This window comes from Nansenia antarctica (assembly GCF_963989245.1).
Source record: "Nansenia antarctica genome assembly, chromosome: 2".
In the NCBI taxonomy this organism is placed as follows: Eukaryota; Metazoa; Chordata; class Actinopteri; order Argentiniformes; family Microstomatidae; genus Nansenia; species Nansenia antarctica.
Window position 1 is genome coordinate 1297894 of NC_137675.1, and position 20000 is coordinate 1317893.

Genomic DNA, 20000 nt, shown 5'->3' on the forward strand with positions numbered 1-20000 from the left:
CTATCAGGGTATATACAGGAATCTTGAGGTTCATTTCAATACCTTTCTAAGACTTTTTAAAGACCTTGTCAATATTGTTCCAGACCTCTAGAAATAGACTAGACCACTATCATACAACACCATTTCCGGTTCATCTTTGTTTTTTGAATAAAACTAATACATTCACGAACTTTTACTAAAAGTTTTTAGGACTCAAACTCTTTGGACAGAGTCTAATTCAGAAAAATACCTACAAAATTCAAGACCTCATAAAATCGTGATAAGACTTTTTAATACTTATTAAGGGTCTTGATTTTCCCAAAAATGATTTATCAACTTTTAATACTTTTCAAGACACCGCGGATACCCTGTCTATGTGTCTCTCTCTCTCTCTCTGTCTCTCTCTCTCTCTCTGTCCCTGTGGTCTACATTTCGTCTTTGTCTTATTCCAAAGCGTCTTACAATCAATACATGACTAAGTAAGTGAGTCATCAGTCCTCCAGTCGTAGCAGGAGGTCATCTGTTCTCCGGCCCGGGGTCACTGGCAGTCTCTCCCTCCCCCCCCTCTCTCTCTCTCTCTCTCTCTCTCTCTCTCTCTCCCCCCCCCTCTCTCTCTCTCTCTCTCCCTCCCCCCCTCTCTCTCTCTCTCTCTCTCCCCCCCCCTCTCTCTCTCTCTCTCTCTCTCTCCCTCTCTCTCTCTCTCTCTCTCTCTCTCTCCCTCTCTCTCTCTCTCCCCCCCCCCCATCTGTCAGCCAGTCTGGAGGAGGACAGAAGGAGAGTGTTGTGAGAGCCCGTTCCGAACCGGTTCTCTGACCTATGAACTCTGAGGGACAGAGACACATACAATGGCTGACCAACACCCCTGTCAGTCTCCTGTCTGTCTGCCTGCCTGTCAGTCTCCTGTCTGTCTGAGTCTTATAGAAGTCATGGAACCAGGAACAGTTTGAGTGATGGTATCAAACTCTGTTCCTCATTCCATTCCTCGTTCCACGCATTACTACAAACACGTTCTCCGAGGACAGCTACTCTGTTCCTTCTGCCGTGGCTGATCTATAGAAGCATCTAGAAGGGTCTGATTCAACTCTGGTGTTCTGGTGTCGACCCGCCCAGCCCAGCCTGGATGTGTTCTCTTGTCTCTTAGTCAATCTGGAAACTTGAGAGAGAAAAAAACAGGATAAAGCTAAAATAAACTGTCTCTCTCTCCTCCCTCTCTGTCTCTCTCTGTGTTCCTGTGTCTCTCTCTCTCTCTGTCTCTCTCTCTGTCTCTCTCTGTGTTCCTGTCTCTCTCTCTCTCTCTCTCTCTGTCTCTCTCTCTCTGTCTCTCTCTGTGTTCCTGTGTCTCTCTCTCTGTCTCTCTCTCTCTGTCTCTCTCTGTGTTCCTGTGTCTCTCTCTCTCTCTCTCTCTCTCTCTCTCTCTCTCTCTCTCTGTCTCGATGGTTGACAATGGTTCGTCAATGCGTCTGACCCTGACCTCCACCGGGGGAGGCTGGCGGGGGTAGAAATGGGAGGACGGGGCTCATAGACGCAATAGACATCCTAACGGAGTGAGACATGTCTCACATCCGTTCCTCCCAACGGCCGTTCCTCCGATGTCTACCTCCACCAGCCTCCCCTGATATCCCTCCTGCTAACCCTCCCTCTCCCCTCCCTCCCTCCTCCCCCCTCCCCTCCTCCTCCCCCCTCCCTCCCCCAGGACAGTGGAACCCTAAGGACTTCTCTGCGTACGAGGTGTTCTAACCCTCCTCCTCCCCCCTCCCTCCCCCCTCCCCTCCTCCCCCCTCCCTCCCCCAGGACAGTGGAACCCTAAGGACTTCTCTGCATACGAGGTGTTCTAACCCTCCTCCTCCCCCCTCCCCTCCTCCCCCCTCCCTCCCCCAGGACAGTGGAACCCTAAGGACTTCTCTGCGTACGAGGTGTTCCGGGTCAGCCTGATCACGTCTGAGCTGATCGTCATGGAGACGGAGACCCAGAGGAGCGGCCTGAAGGTGATCTTTGACCTCCAGGGGTGGAGCTTTGGCCACGCCCTCCAGATCAACCCCTCCCTGGCCAAGAGGATCTCCTCTGTGCTCGCGGTAAGACTGGGGAGGGGGGTGGGGGGGGAGGGAGAGCAATAGAGAGGAAGAGAGAGGGAGGGAGAGAGAGAGATAGGGAGGGAGAGGGAGATAGAGAGAGAGGGTGGGAGGGAGAGAGGGAGGGAGGGAGGGATAGAGAGAGAGAGGTGGGGGGGATCTGGGGTCTCTGACTACAGCCACTAGGTCCCAGGGGAGGCTGGGCGGAGGACGGGGGTGGGGGGGGGTGGGGAGGGAGAGGGGGGGTTGTAATTGTAATGTGTGTTGATACCGTTCCGTTAGAAGACAGAGTTTGTAACGATGGCGTTGTCGGCAATCTTGTCTCTGTTTGTGTCTCTCTCTCTGTCTCTCTGTTTGTGTCTCTCTCTCTGTCTCTCTGTTTGTGTCTCTCTCTCTGTCTCTCTGTCTCTCTGTTTGTGTCTCTCTCTGTCTCTCTGTCTCTCTCTCTCTCTGTCTCTCTCTCTCCGTCTCTCTGTTTGTGTCTCTCTCTCTGTCTCTCTCTCTCTGTCTCTCTCTCCCTCTCTCTGTCTCTCTGTTTGTGTCTCTCTCTCTGTCTCTCTGTCTCTCTGTTTGGGTCTCTCTCTCTGTCTCTGTCTCTCTGTCTCTCTCTCTCTCCCTCTCTCTGTCTCTCTGTTTGTGTCTCTCTCTGTCTCTCTGTCTCTCTCTCTCTCCCTCTCTCTGTCTCTCTGTTTGTGTCTCTCTCTCTGTCTCTCTGTCTCTCTCTCTCTCCCTCTCTCTGTCTCTTCTTGTCAGCCATCTTGTCTCTGTTTGTGTCTCTCTCTCTGTCTCTCTGTTTGTGTCTCTCTCTCTGTCTCTCTGTCTCTCTCTGTCTCTCTCCCTCTCTCCCTCTCTCTGTCTCTCTCTGTCTCTTCTTGTCGGCCATGTTGCCTCCCCAGGACTCGTTCCCTCTGAAGGTGCGGGGGATCCACCTGGTCAACGAGCCCATGTTCTTCACACCCGTCTTCGCCATGATCCGCCCCTTCCTGCCTGACAAGATCAAGAGGAGGGTCAGTGGCTGTGTGTGTGTGTGTGTGTGTGTGTGTGGTTGTCTATGTGGCTGAAGATGATTATGATGATTATGATGAAGATGATGTTACTGTTAATATAAAATGCGTCAGAATAGAAGCTGAACTAATCCTGATGGTGGTGATGATGATGTTAATACTCCCCCCCCCTCCTCCCCTCCTCTCCTCTCCCCTCCTCCCCCCCCTCCTCCTCCCCCCCCTCCTCTCCCCTCCTCCCCCCCCCCTCCTCTCCCCTCCTCTCCCCTCCTCTCCCCCCCCCTCCTCCTCTCCCCTCCTCTCCCACCCCTCCTCCTCTCCCCTCCTCTCCCCTCCTCTCCCCCCCCCCTCCTCCCCCCCCCCTCCTCCTCTCCTCTCCTCTCCCCTCCCTTCAGATCCACGTCCATGGCAGCAGCTTCTGCAGCACGCTGAGCGACTACTTCCCCTCCCACATCCTGCCCCCGGAGTACGGGGGGGAGGGGCCTGGCGTGGAGGAGGTGTGTCAGGAGTGGACCAATCACGTCCTGCGCTCAGAGGACCACCTGACCCGCCTCTCCATCGACCCCGCCGCCACGGAGGAGGAGGAGGAGGAGGAGCCCCCCCAGACCACGGACTACACGTCCCAGAATGCACCTCTCAACTCCACCGTCCTGCAGCACCCCAGCTCCTAACTGCTTAATACGGACCACGGACGTGCTACACGTCCCAGAATGCACCTCTCAACTCCACCGTCCTGCAGCACCCCAGCTCCTAACTGCTTAATACGGACCACGGATGTGCTACACGTCCCAGAATGCACCTGGACCTCAACTCGACCATGCTACATGCTACAGCTCCTGCTGACTTTGAACTACATGTCCCAGAGTGCACCAGTCACAGCGGCTTATTGAAGCCCATGTCCAGCAGCTTATTCCCCCCCCCCCCCCCCGAGTGTGGGAGATGGGGGAGTAGACGGGAGGTAGGGGGGAGGGAGATGGGGGAGTAGGGGGGAGGGAGATGGGGGAGTAGGGGGGAGGGAGGGGGCAGGGATGGGTGTTTTAGTGAGTGAGTTTACCATCTCAACTCTTTAGTTGACTAGTTACAACTCTTTACATGTTACAACTAGGAGCCCAGCTCCACCTTGAAAAGCTTTTTTATCAATTTCTATGAATGTGTGAATACCTTATTACTGTCTGTTTAATTTGTTTTGGTTTATTTGTTATTATTATTTGCTGTATTAACAGTATATAATACATTTGTATATTAATAAGTGTTTTTAATCGTGATGATGAGTTGCCATGGTGACTATGAAGAACAGACAGATCATCTCATTAGGGAACCGCCTTTATACAAGGTTATAGATGTTTATGATTATAGATCATGTCTGTTGAAGCAGATATGTCTGTGTCTCTGTCTGTGTGTCTGTGTGTCTGTGTGTCTCTGTGTCTGTGTGTCTGTGTGTCTGTGTGTTGGTACCGGCTCTTGTCTAGACATTATCCTCTCCTCACAGTTCAAAAGTCCTCTCTCTCTCTCTCTCTCTCTCTCTCTCTCTACCCCCCTTTCTCTCTCTCCCCCCTATCTCTCTCTCTCTCTGGGTGCGTTCGTAAATTCGCTCTGAGAGCACCGGAGCGTACACTGGGTTCAAAACGTCATAGAGGCATTCCATGAGTGCTGATCAGATTTCCAGAGCGTATTTAAGAACGCACCCTCTGTCTCCCGCTGGACTTTTGCTCCGGTTTCTGGTGTGTAAACACCGCAGTGACCCCTGACCCCTGGCCCTGTTGGCTGCCCTCCCCCCTCCCTCCCTCCCCTGTCGGACCAGATGATTTCATCATCATATCACGTTTCATGATTCCCTCATGTGTCATCTGTCTGTTTGTTTAGGGTTCATGTACAAAGACCAGAGTGTTGTTTTTTCTAAACGTTGGACATGTTCGTTGTTGTTTTGTTGTTGGGTGTTTTTGTTTGGGTGACATTTCCTCATCCGTCCATCCTGGATCAGGGCGAGTTGCCCCACAGCTGCCCCACGTCCTTCCTAGTTACCCCACAGCTGGTTGACCAATGGCAGAGCCTGGCTCAGCTGGGTGACCAATGGCAGAGCCTGGCTCAGGGAACCTGCGGTGGGGCACAGGAGCTTGTGTAAGCCTTGCACCAGGCAGGCTCCTGCTCAACACACACACATACCGCAGCCTGTTACTTCCTCCTATGAGAGATACTGTATATGGTTGTGTATATTTATGATGATTGTGTGTAGTGATGGTAGTAGAAGTAGTAATAGTAGAATAGTAGTAGTAATAATATAATATAATGAAAAATCACTGATTGAACAGTTGTATGGACGCTTTTGAATGTTACGAAACCCCCTGTGAATTGTATAATGCATTTTAATATTTTAATAAAAACATGAACGTACTGTAACTTTGTAACTGGGTGGTATTCATGCTGGTGAACACATTCAGTGTTCTGAATCTGTTTAGAAACCTAAATGTTCTAGAGGACAGGTGTGTCATGTGTGTCTGTTCTAGAGGACAGGTACAGGTGTCAGTCAAATGAAGCGTGTGAGACGTCCCCTTACCTGTCCAGGTGAGTCAGAGGAGGAAACGGAGCTGTGATGTCGTCAGGGGAGCAGGTCAGGTGGTTGTGGGCTGTCAGCTGACCAGGGCTCATCCTAACACACGGAACGGAATGAGGAATGGTATCTTTCCTTCTATGCTTTACGATGAGCCTGGCCTCCGATTTCTACCCCCACTAGCCTCTCCCCCCCCGTCCTCTGATTTCAACCTCCACTGTAGAGGTAGTGGGCAGGTGAACAGGACTAGTTGGTGTAGAGGTAGTGGGCAGGTGAACAGGACTAGTTGGTGTAGAGGTAGTGGGCAGGTGAACAGGACTAGTTGGTGTAGAGGTAGTGGGCAGGTGAACAGGACTAGTTGGTGTAGAGGTAGTGGGCAGGTGAACAGGTTGTTGTAGTGGGAGTGGTCAGAATGCTCAGGTTGTTGTTGTGTGTCTTCTCTACTGGTCATGTGGCGCCACCTGGTGGAGAGAATCAGGCACAGCGAGTCTGGGTAAAACATCAGTAGCCTCTCTCTCTATCTCTCTCTCTGCCCCCTAGTGGCCATCTAGCGCCATGTCACCTGACTACACTAGAAGACTATAGTTGGACTGATGAGTAACCTATCTAGCTGTCTGTCTGTCTGTCTGCCTGTCTGCCCGTCTAGTGTGTCTGTCTAGTGTGTCTGTCTCTCTCTCTCTCTCTCTCTGTCCGACAGACAGACAGACAGACAGACAGACAGACAGACAGGCAGACCGACAGACAGACAGACAGACAGACAGACAGGCAGACCGACAGACAGACAGACAGACAGACAGACAGGCAGACCGACAGACAGACAGACAGACAGACAGGCAGACAGACAGACAGACAGACAGACAGACAGAGAGACAGACAGACAGACAGACAGACAGGCAGACAGACAGACAGACAGACAGACAGACAGACAGACAGACAGACAGGCAGACCGACAGACAGACAGACAGACAGACAGACAGACAGGCCACCATAGTAGAACATGTATGTGAGAAACCTCCATCTGCTGTGCTGTGAGAGCCTCCTGTTATCTATGCTGTCATACTCTGGGGGAGGTAGAACACCAGGGGAGGCTGGGGGAGGTAGAACACCAGGGGAGGCTGGGGGAGGTAGAACACCAGGGGAGGCTGGGGGAGGTAGAACACCAGGGGAGGCTGTGGGAGGTAGAACACCAGGGGAGGCTGGGGGAGGTAGAACACCAGGGGAGGCTGGGGGAGGTAGAACACCAGGGGAGGCTGGGGGAGGTAGAACACCAGGGGAGGCTGGGGGAGGTAGAACACCAGGGGAGGCTGGGGGAGGTAGAACACCAGGGGAGGCTGGGGGAGGTAGAACACCAGGGGAGGCTGGGGGAGGTAGAACACCAGGGGAGGCTGGGGGAGGTAGAACACCAGGGGAGGCTGGGGGAGGTAGAACACCAGGGGAGGCTGGGGGAGGTAGAGGGGGGGTCTTCACACATTTATTAATTCAGTAATTATTCAGAAGAGGCAGATGATCTCGTCAGACTGTACATGTGTGAAGCAGTCACTCTCCTTAAGCAAACCATGTTCCGCTCTGTGTGTCGAAAATATGGGACAGCAGCTGGCGAAAGAGGGAACAAGTCGGCAACCGACTTGGACTTTTATTCTGAAAAATAGAAATAAACGTCAACGTTGTTGACATCAACTGGCTAGTTGTGTGCGAGTGTGTCATTGATTTTCAACAATGTTGAAATTGATTCACATTTTTTTCAGAATAAAAGTCATTTGGATTGGTTGCCGACTTGTTCCCCTTTTCACCAACGTATTTAACTACCCTACACACTCTATAACTACCCTACATACTCTATAACTACATACTCTATAACTACCCTACATACTCTATAACTACCCTACATACTCTATAACTACCCTACATACTCTATAACTACCCTATATACTCTATAACTACCCTACATACTCTATAACTACCCTACATACTCTATAACTACCCTACACACTCTATAACTACCCTACACACTCTATAACTACCCTACATACTCTATAACTACCCTACATACTCTATAACTACCCTACATACTCTATAACTACCCTACATACTCTATAACTACCCTACACACTCTATAACTACCCTACATACTCTATAACTACATACTCTATAACTACCCTACATACTCTATAACTACATACTCTATAACTACCCTACATACTCTATAACTACCCTACATACTCTATAACTACCCTACACACTCTATAACTACCCTACATACTCTATAACTACCCTACACACTCTATAACTACCCTACACACTCTATAACTACCCTACATACTCTATAACTACCCTACATACTCTATAACTACCCTACACACTCTATAACTACATACTCTATAACTACCCTACACACTCTATAACTACCCTACATACTCTATAACTACCCTACATACTCTATAACTACCCTACATACTCTATAACTACCCTACATACTCTATAACTACATACTCTATAACTACCCTACATACTCTATAACTACCCTACATACTCTATAACTACCCTACATACTCTATAACTACATACTCTATAACTACCCTACACACTCTATAACTACCCTACATACTCTATAACTACCCTACATACTCTATAACTACCCTACATACTCTATAACTACATACTCTATAACTACCCTACATACTCTATAACTACCCTACATACTCTATAACTACCCTACATACTCTATAACTACCCTACACACTCTATAACTACCCTACACACTCTATAACTACCCTACATACTCTATAACTACATACTCTATAACTACCCTACATACTCTATAACTACCCTACATACTCTATAACTACCCTACATACTCTATAACTACCCTACATACTCTATAACTACCCTACACACTCTATAACTACCCTACACACTCTATAACTACCCTACATACTCTATAACTACCCTACACACTCTATAACTACCCTACATACTCTATAACTACCCTACACACTCTATAACTACATACTACATACTCTATAACTACCCTACATACTCTATAACTACCCTACACACTCTATAACTACCCTACACACTCTATAACTACCCTACACACTCTATAACTACCCTACATACTCTATAACTACCCTACATACTCTATAACTACCCTACACACTCTATAACTACCCTACACACTCTATAACTACCCTACACACTCTATAACTACCCTACACACTCTATAACTACCCTACATACTCTATAACTACCCTACACACTCTATAACTACCCTACACACTCTATAACTACCCTACACACTCTATAACTACCCTACATACTCTATAACTACCCTACATACTCTATAACTACCCTACACACTCTATAACTACCCTACACACTCTATAACTACCCTACATACTCTATAACTACCCTACATACTCTATAACTACATACTCTATAACTACCCTACACACTCTATAACTACCCTACACACTCTATAACTACCCTACACACTCTATAACTACCCTACACACTCTATAACTACCCTACATACTCTATAACTACCCTACATACTCTATAACTACCCTACACACTCTATAACTACCCTACACACTCTATAACTACCCTACATACTCTATAACTACCCTACACACTCTATAACTACCCTACACACTCTATAACTACCCTACACACTCTATAACTACATACTACATACTCTATAACTACATACTCTATAACTACCCTACATACTCTATAACTACCCTACATACTCTATAACTACATACTCTATAACTACCCTACATACTCTATAACTACCCTACATACTCTATAACTACCCTACACACTCTATAACTACCCTACACACTCTATAACTACCCTACATACTCTATAACTACCCTACACACTCTATAACTACCCTACACACTCTATAACTACCCTACACACTCTATAACTACCCTACATACTCTATAACTACCCTACATACTCTATAACTACCCTACACACTCTATAACTACCCTACATACTCTATAACTACCCTACATACTCTATAACTACCCTACACACTCTATAACTACCCTACATACTCTATAACTACCCTACACACTCTATAACTACCCTACATACTCTATAACTACCCTACACACTCTATAACTACCCTACACACTCTATAACTACCCTACATACTCTATAACTACCCTACACACTCTATAACTACCCTACACACTCTATAACTACATACTACATACTCTATAACTACCCTACATACTCTATAACTACCCTACACACTCTATAACTACCCTACACACTCTATAACTACCCTACACACTCTATAACTACCCTACATACTCTATAACTACCCTACATACTCTATAACTACATACTCTATAACTACCCTACATACTCTATAACTACCCTACACACTCTATAACTACCCTACATACTCTATAACTACCCTACATACTCTATAACTACCCTACATACTCTATAACTACCCTACATACTCTATAACGACATACTCTATAACTACATACTCTATAACTACATACTCTATAACTACCCTACATACTCTATAACTACATACTCTATAACTACATACTCTATAACTACCCTACATACTCTATAACTACCCTACATACTCTATAACTACATACTCTATAACTACATACTCTATAACTACCCTACATACTCTATAACTACCCTACACACTCTATAACTACCCTACATACTCTATAACTACCCTACACACTCTATAACTACCCTACATACTCTATAACTGCCCTACACACTCTGTAACTACATACTACATACTCTATAACTACCCTACATACTCTATAACTACCCTACATACTCTATAACTACCCTACATACTCTATAACTACCCTACATACTCTATAACTACCCTACTCACTCTATAACTACCCTACATACTCTATAACTACCCTACATACTCTATAACTACCCTACACACTCTATAACTACCCTACACACTCTATAACTACCCTACACACTCTATAACTACCCTACATACTCTATAACTACCCTACATACTCTATAACTACCCTACATACTCTATAACTACCCTACATACTCTATAACGACATACTCTATAACTACATACTCTATAACTACATACTCTATAACTACCCTACATACTCTTTAACTACCCTACATACTCTATAACTACATACTCTATAACTACCCTACATACTCTATAACTACCCTACATACTCTATAACTACCCTACATACTCTATAACGACATACTCTATAACTACCCTACATACTCTATAACTACCCTACATACTCTATAACTACCCTACACACTCTATAACTACCCTACATACTCTATAACTACCCTACACACTCTATAACTACCCTACATACTCTATAACTACCCTACACACTCTATAACTACCCTACATACTCTATAACTACCCTACACACTCTATAACTACCCTACATACTCTATAACTACCCTACATACTCTATAACTACCCTACATACTCTATAACTACCCTACATACTCTATAACTACCCTACATACTCTATAACTACCCTACACACTCTATAACTACCCTACACACTCTATAACTACCCTACACACTCTATAACTACCCTACATACTCTATAACTACCCTACATACTCTATAACTACCCTACATACTCTATAACTACCCTACATACTCTATAACGACATACTCTATAACTACATACTCTATAACTACATACTCTATAACTACCCTACATACTCTATAACTACATACTCTATAACTACCCTACATACTCTATAACTACCCTACATACTCTATAACTACCCTACATACTCTATAACTACCCTACATACTCTATAACGACATACTCTATAACTACATACTCTATAACTACATACTCTATAACTACCCTACATACTCTATAACTACATACTCTATAACTACATACTCTATAACTACCCTACATACTCTATAACTACCCTACATACTCTATAACTACATACTCTATAACTACATACTCTATAACTACCCTACATACTCTATAACTACCCTACATACTCTATAACTACCCTACACACTCTATAACTACCCTACATACTCTATAACTACCCTACACACTCTATAACTACCCTACATACTCTATAACTACCCTACATACTCTATAACTACCCTACATACTCTATAACTACCCTACATACTCTATAACTACCCTACATACTCTATAACTACCCTACACACTCTATAACTACCCTACATACTCTATAACTACCCTACATACTCTATAACTACCCTACATACTCTATAACTACCCTACACACTCTATAACTACCCTACACACTCTATAACTACCCTACATACTCTATAACTACCCTACATACTCTATAACGACATACTCTATAACTACATACTCTATAACTACATACTCTATAACTACCCTACATACTCTTTAACTACCCTACATACTCTATAACTACATACTCTATAACTACCCTACACACTCTATAACTACCCTACATACTCTATAACTACCCTACACACTCTATAACTACCCTACATACTCTATAACTACCCTACATACTCTATAACTACACACTCTATAACTACCCTACATACTCTATAACTACCCTACATACTCTATAACTACCCTACATACTCTATAACTACCCTACATACTCTATAACTACCCTACATACTCTATAACTACCCTACATACTCTATAACTACCCTACATACTCTATAACGACATACTCTATAACTACCCTACATACTCTATAACTACCCTACATACTCTATAACTACCCTACACACTCTATAACTACCCTACATACTCTATAACTACCCTACACACTCTATAACTACCCTACATACTCTATAACTACCCTACACACTCTATAACTACCCTACATACTCTATAACTACCCTACACACTCTATAACTACCCTACATACTCTATAACTACCCTACATACTCTATAACTACCCTACATACTCTATAACTACCCTACATACTCTATAACTACCCTACACACTCTATAACTACCCTACATACTCTATAACTACCCTACACACTCTATAACTACATACTACATACTCTATAACTACCCTACATACTCTATAACTACCCTACATACTCTATAACTACCCTACATACTCTATAACTACCCTACACACTCTATAACTACCCTACACACCTGATCAGCCCGTGTTACTGAATACGAGGATGTTGATTTCATTAAGAGTTTGAAGTTCCTGGTTTGTTGGTGTGTGTTCAGTGTGTGTCTGTGTGGGGACAGATAAGCATTAAGCACACACAGACACACAGACACACACACACACACACACACACACAGACACACACACACACACAGACACACACACACACACACACACACACACAGACACACACACACACACAGACCCCCCCCTGTGAGGGAGGGTGATCACAGAAGGATCAAGCCTTTTGTCCTCCTGAGGTGTTTCCCATGCATACAGTAGGTGACAACGAACCCCCCCTTACCCCCACGCCCTACTCATCCTACGATTCACTCATCTCATATACACACACCCCCCCCCCCACACACACACACACACACATCCTGGCAAGGCAGGTTTATTTGTATAGCACATTCCATACGACAGGGGCAATTCAAAGTGCTTTAGCATTAAAAATCCTGCTCAACCACATACTGTGACCACACCACACTACCCCCTACCCCCCTCCCCCACCAACACAACCTTCCTACTTTCACAATACCAGTCTAGACTGTCTTAGGTAGAGCCGGCGTCTAATGATCACAAAGTTGGCAGCTTGCAGCGGTTCGAATCCCTGGCAAGCCAAGTATCGAAGTGTCCCTGAGCAAGGCACTGAACCCCTAATTGCTCTGGGGTCACCTTCAATGGCTCTGACCTCTGACCCGTGGCCTAGATGCCCCCTGGCCTAGACGCCCCCTGACCTAGATGACCCCTGGCCTAGACGCCCCCTGACCTAGATGACCCCTGGCCTAGACGCCCCCTGATCTAGACGCCCCCTGGCCTAGACGCCCCTGATCTAGACGCCCCCTGGCCTAGACGCCCCTGATCTAGACGCCCCCTGGCCTAGACGCCCCTGATCTAGACGACCCCTGGCCTAGACGCCCCTGATCTAGACGCCCCCTGATCTAGACGACCCCTGGCCTAGACGCCCCCTGGCCTAGATGACCCCTGACCCCCCTCAACTAATACATTGCGCTGTAGAACTGTTGGCCTGCGGCCTCGTACCTACGACCGAATCACAGCCGTGCTGATATTCAGTATAACAGCACTCCCTCCCGTGTGTGTACATGTTTTATTTATGTTATTGTGTTGTTTGACTGAGACGACTGGGTAATTGGTGTGTAATTAATGAACTGTCTCATGTTTGTGAAGCAGGGCTCCTCTGGAAGAGAGACCGTAAGACCTCCCTGCCTAAATACACGTTTAATAATAACATGAATAGGAAACAAAATATGCAACACAATATCATCCAGGGACGTGTTACTTGTGAAGGAGTGTTAAAGTAGTCATGCATTTGCATCTCAGACGTGCACTGACTTCTGAAATGACTCATAACAAATGTTTTATGAATTGTTATTGTAATTGATTGAACAGTAACAGTTGTAATTGTCATTTAGATTTTTTGGGGTTATTGTTCGTTTTGTTGTTGCAGCATGTATGTATGCAGGTAAAGTTTTCTCCTTTTTCAGAAAAAGACTAAGTTCCCCACATCAATATGACGATGTCTATATTATTTAACAAAAAAAACAACCCAAAAAAACCTACTAGATTATAATCCATCTTTATTGTGGATTAAAGATGGGACATGCCTGCTATGGGCCTCCGTACCGTGAGGACGCTAAGCATGCAAAGTGGGTCCCATCTATACCCCCCCCCCCCCCCCCCTCCTCCCCCGAGTCTGGAGGGCTGACTCACCCTGTCTGCTAAGCATGATGTGTACAATGGCGTGGGGGAGGAGAGGAGAGGAGAGGAGGGGAGGGGAGGGGGGAGGAGCGGGATGTATAGCTGGAACCCACAGCCCCGCTCCCCTCCCCTCCTCCCCTCCCCTCCTAACACTATGAGCGTCTATAGGCGCTGTGGCTCGTCAGACACACATACATGTCTGTTCTATGTTACTGTGTTATAATGATAAACTCGCATCATCCGTGTGATGGCAGTGATTTAGGAGGACATCTTCTTCACACCGTTGCCCTCACTTGAAGCTGGAGGCAGCAGTGCGCAGGCGCAGTCCCAGTAGCTGTGTTGGCGTCGCTGCCTTTGTCCCGGTGACTGACTGACTGAACACTGAACAGTTAGCGAGTGTCGTATGAGATCCTCACGCATTTCGTGCGCCAATAACACGGCGTGGATCAGCGTAACACGTTTACGGGGGTGACTTAAACACTAACGCGAATTAGAGCTTCACAAATACTCCCCGATTACCGTGGTTATGTAATAAAGAGCTATTACAGGGGGCTGAGAAAAACAGTGAGAGTCCCGAGTTCTCGCGATAGCTTCTACCATCTTGCCACGTTCCAGTACTGGCAGGAAAGGGGGCGTGGTGAACCTGCGGGTATCCACACGATTGAATAAGACCTCCACCTCTGACACCTGATTGGCCCGTACCTCCCCTCGCCCCGCCCACCTGGCCTTGGTATGGTTGGCACTGGCCGAGGGCGCAGTCACTCAAACGTGGACGTGGTTGCTATGGACTTCGGTTTCTGAGGGCAGAGAGATTTGATTTCTACCCACCAACCTTTTTAAGTGCAAGAAATTGAGAGTGAGTCGCTCATTTCGCACACACACACACTTCTACCTGAATCCGACCAAAACTCCCGAAGCAGCAATGGCACCGAAGAAGAGCGCCAGAGGCCAGTCGAAGAAAGGTCGGTGGTTTAATTTTAATTCCAGCAGCAGATGATGGCTCTGATGCATGCAGCCTCCAACACAAGGCCGGGGAAAGTTCATCGGGCGGCGAGATCGGTCCATTATATCGATGCAACTGCAGTTCGAACACGGTCGCTATTGTTGCTAGACTGCGAAATAACCTCTGTGTGTAATAATGTCCACGAAATGCCCCGTGTGTGTGTGTGTGTGTGTGTGTGTGTGTGTGTCTGATGGACTCCTGTGTTGCACGGTGGGCTACGGCAGCGGTGGGTCTTTGTACCCAGAACAAGGGCTTCTCTCCCTGACTACATAGCGATGGTGGCTTTCGTCGATTAGTGTCCCATTACATCGCTGCAGTGTTGCACGGCGATGGAGGAGAGGGAGAGAGAGAGAGAGGGACCTGCGAGGTTTGGAAAGGTGCGATCGGGCTCAGCTAGAGGAGGTTGTCGGGTCCGTTTTGGGGATTAAAATCGCGAGTGGCCGCGGTGCATTTCCACCCAGGATGTTATCAGGATGTTATCAGGCTGGCCTGGTGTCTCTCTCTCTCTCCTGTCTAAATGATCTCTGTTGTCCGTCTGCGAGGCCAGGGGAATACAGTCTGGCGTGTGTACTTGGGACAGCGGAGCATCGGCTGGTTGTGGTCGCTAAGCCCTCCGAATGCTCACGTGTCAATAGAGAGTGGACGTGGGAGGGGTGACACGTGGCTCTGTCCAAACCCGGGACGTTCTCATACAGAACCTCTACGTTCTCATACATAACCTCTACGTTATCATACAGAACCCTCCCTCGATGGCGCCTGGACCCCCCCCCCCCCCGGATGACGCCTCACTACGTCCCTTTACTAAGCCTGTGGGGGGCGCTTCTCATGAACAAAGTCATGCTAAATGCAATGCATGCCCCCCGTCTCCCGTCTCCCTCCCCATGCAGAACTCCACTAACTGTATGACACGTGGCCTTAGGAGAAGTCTGGCCCTATAGAAGTGCATGTGTGACAGAGAGGGTTAGTCGGGTTAGGGGGATTCTAGCCTATCTAACCCTGACCTGCCCCGCCTCCCAGTAGTACAGCAGCCTCAAACCCTTATTCAACCAAAAACACCATTCTAGTCGGTTGAGTAGCTTTACTGCATGGACGCATAGCCCTGGTTTAATAGGCTATGGTTGTAGATTTCCCCCCATCATTCAGATTCGCGGCCCATTAACGGGCATTGTTAGAAGCGCGACTTTTCTCCGCTCCGACTTTGAATGAAGCGCTGCAAAGCGAGAGAGACAGACAGAGAGAGACAGACAGAGAGAAGTCAAGTCACCGATCCACTCTCAAACTAAACATGTGAGTTATATATATATATATATAAGAATGAGAATATCCCATTCTAGCGGTTGCAGACAACTATCCGTCGGCCCTCTGTGTGCTCCGTGTGTTCCAGCTGTGTGCGGAGCGGTTGGAACGTACTCGGGAACATTATGTCCAAACCTTATCGCGCGTTTCACCACGCCTCGCCCCGCCCCCTCCATGCGTGTTGACCCTTGGCCCTGGCCCCTGGGTTAGGTCCGCTTGTTCTGGACGGCGCAGAGAGAAATAACATGCATAGAGCCGATCACTCATTCTACAGGCCTGTGATGTCATCAGGATTGTGTCACACGGCATTTAAATCATCGCTTTCTGATTGATTTGTATCCTGCGCTACCTTGCTGCTGGTGGAGACGAGTTGAACAACTGTGTGTGTGTGTGTGTGTGTGTGTGTGTGTGTGTGTGTGTGTGTGTGTGTGTGTGTAGTCAGCGATATGTCAATGATGGGAGGTTGTGATGTGTCTGTGTGGCCTTATCGACTCTTCTTGATCTTTAGTTGCGCTTTCAAGTTACATCATCATGCAAGTGAATTAATATAATATAAGATAATCAGGAAAACTGCTGGCCTACCCATGCGAGGTGGTGCTCCCCACAGCCTCCTGCTCAGAGATCATATGAACACCATTCAACCACATATCCTAAGTGACTTTTCCGACTTTCTGTCTTTTTTGTTTTTGTTTTTCTTCTTTTCTACTGTTTCCAACTGTCTCCGTTGCCTCCCCCAGGGCCCCCCCTCCTCTCAGCCTCTCTGGTGAAGGCCGCAGCCCGGTAAAGGACCTGTGTGACCTGTGTGATGTTGCAGTGTCTGCCCCCCCCCCCAAACTAAACACCACATCCATCAGGGATGCGCCGCCTTGCATGTGTTGCTGTGTTGTTGGTGTGAGGTTAGCCTGATCGCCTGCTCAGACAAGCCTGATCGCCTGCTCAGACAAGCAGCATTGCATTTTATGGCCTTATTGTGTCAACCTCTAAACACAGGGAAGTCGTTTAAAAAAATAAATGTTTTAGTCATTTAACAGATGCTTTTATCCAAAGTGACGTACAAATACTTTAGTACTTTGTTTGTCTCAGTGAGTGAATCAATTAGACAGCAGTAGCCGTAAGTTAAACCTTCTGTAAGAACAAGGGAACACATGGGAAGTTGCAGAGCTAGAGAGAGGAAGAAAATGTCTTTTATTTAGTTTCTTCTGTTTACCTCTCCTGTCTAACTCTGGTTACTGGTTAAGGCTGTACTAAGACCAACGTTGTCTTAATGATGAGTGTGTTAGAATTTGTTGAATGTTGACATGTTGAATGTTTTTATTAGCTAACTGCCAGAGTCTGTTTGTTGTTGTTGTGACTCTCTGACGCGTACGGTTTGGTTTAGAGAGTAGACAGAGGTTGTTATGGAAACATCTTCTTTTTGTTATCATGATCTTCTCAGCCACAACAGACAACGCTTCTGACTCTGCTGCTTCTGAATGGCTTCATTTCTAATGTTGTTGATCGTTTTATTCTGTAATTAACCTAGCAACAACACTTTGATTGGCTACAAAATGAAGCAGCATCATTCAGGTGAATAACGTCACCCGTGGCCCTCTAGGATGTTGACAGTTTGGGCGACTTTATTCACACTGAATGAGTTAGTAAAGCTAGTAGGCCTAGTCAAAGCTAGCAGGAGAGTTAGCTTGCATAGAGTACCACTAGCATTGTGGGCAGCACAATAGGTAGCATTCCTACTTGCTGGTGTGGTGGTAAGTTAACAGGCATGCAGACGTGTGTGTGTCTGCCCCCCCCCCCCATGCGCCTGGGGCTGGGTTGCGTTCAGCATGTTAACCCTCTACTGTCGACGTGTCCTCTCGCTCACTCACTCTCTCTCCCTCTCTCTCTTACTCTCACTCCCTCCCTCTCTCTCTTACTCTCACTCTCTCCCTCTCTCTCTTTTCTGTCTGTGGTTTCAGCATGTAGCCTTTAGCGTAGCCTATAGATATCAGACCGTAGCTTAGCCTATAGATATCAGGCCTTAGCCTAGATATCAGACCTTAGCCTAGCCTATAGATATTAGGCCTTAGCCTATAGATATCAGGCCTTAGCCTATAGATATCAGACCTTAGCTTAGCCTATAGATATCAGACCTTAGCCTAGCCTATAGATATCAGACCTTAGCTTAGCCTATGCTATAGATATCAGACCTTAGCTTAGCCTATAGATATCAGGCCTTAGCCTAGCCTATAGATATCAGGCTTTAGCTTAGCCTATAGATATCAGGCCTTAGCTTATAGTTAAGGCTGGAGGATGTTAAATCCTACTGATTCAGATGTCTGGTAGCTGTGACCACAAACCTCAAATATGAAGGTGCCAGGTGTGTGTACGTGTGCGTGTGTGTGTGTGTGTGTGTGTGCGCGTGTTTTTGAGAGAGGGAGAGAAAAGGGGAGTGTGTCAAGGCAGAGACATTCCTGAGGAGCCTTATGTAAGCTCCAACTGAACAATGTGTACCCACAAAACCTGCTCGTCAGGGGAGAGAGAGAGAAGGCAGGAGAAAGAGAGAGGGAAAGCAGGAGAGAGAGAGACAGAGAAAGCAGGAGAGAGAGAGAGAGACAGAGAGAGAGAGACAGAGAGAGAGAGAGAGAGAGACAGAGAAAGCAGGAGAGAGAGAGAGAGAGAGACAGAGAGAGAGAGACAGAGAAAGCGAGAGAGAGAGAGAGAGACAGAGAGAGAGAGAGACAGAGAAAGCAGGAGAGAGAGAGAGCGAAAGAGAGAGAGAGAAAGAGAGAGAGGGGGGAGTTTCCTCAACAACTACTCGTTAAAAAGGAAGTCAGTGTATCGCCTGCTGAGCTCTACACATGGAACATTCATCAGACATGAACGGTGCGTGTTCGTTTGTGTCTGTGTGTGTCCGTTCATGTGTGTGTGTGTGTTTGTGTCTGTGTGTGTTCGTTCATGTGTGTGTGTGTCCGTTTGTGTCTGTGTGTGTTCGTTCATGTGTGTGTGTGTGTCCGTTTGTGTCTGTGTGTGTTCGTTCATGTGTGTGTGTGTCCGTTTGTGTCTGTGTGTGTTCGTTCATGTGTGTGTGTGTCCGTTTGTGTCTGTGTGTGTTCCTTCATGTGTGTGTGTGTCCGTTTGTGTCTGTGTGTGTTCGTTCATGTGTGTGTGTGTGTCCGTTTGTGTCTGTGTGTGTTCGTTCATGTGTGTGTGTGTCCGTTTGTGTC

General features: G+C 46.7%; 2 protein-coding genes across 2 annotated transcripts in view; both read left to right on the forward strand.

The window, feature by feature from the left end:
* ttpa (tocopherol (alpha) transfer protein) overlaps positions 1-3950 on the forward strand; it is a 6304-nt gene extending 2354 nt beyond the window's left edge. Inside the window, exons 3-5 of the mRNA XM_080550694.1 lie at positions 1858-2051; positions 2945-3055; positions 3445-3950. Coding sequence (XP_080406820.1) covers positions 1858-2051; positions 2945-3055; positions 3445-3720 — 581 coding nt within the window. The 3' untranslated portion in view covers positions 3721-3950. The remainder of the gene's footprint in view (positions 1-1857; positions 2052-2944; positions 3056-3444) is intronic.
* An 11350-nt stretch (positions 3951-15300) lies between these two features.
* The window catches only part of asph (aspartate beta-hydroxylase), a 29967-nt gene continuing 25267 nt past the window's right edge, over positions 15301-20000 (forward strand). Inside the window, exon 1 of the mRNA XM_080524684.1 lies at positions 15301-15463. Coding sequence (XP_080380810.1) covers positions 15424-15463 — 40 coding nt within the window. The 5' untranslated portion in view covers positions 15301-15423. The remainder of the gene's footprint in view (positions 15464-20000) is intronic.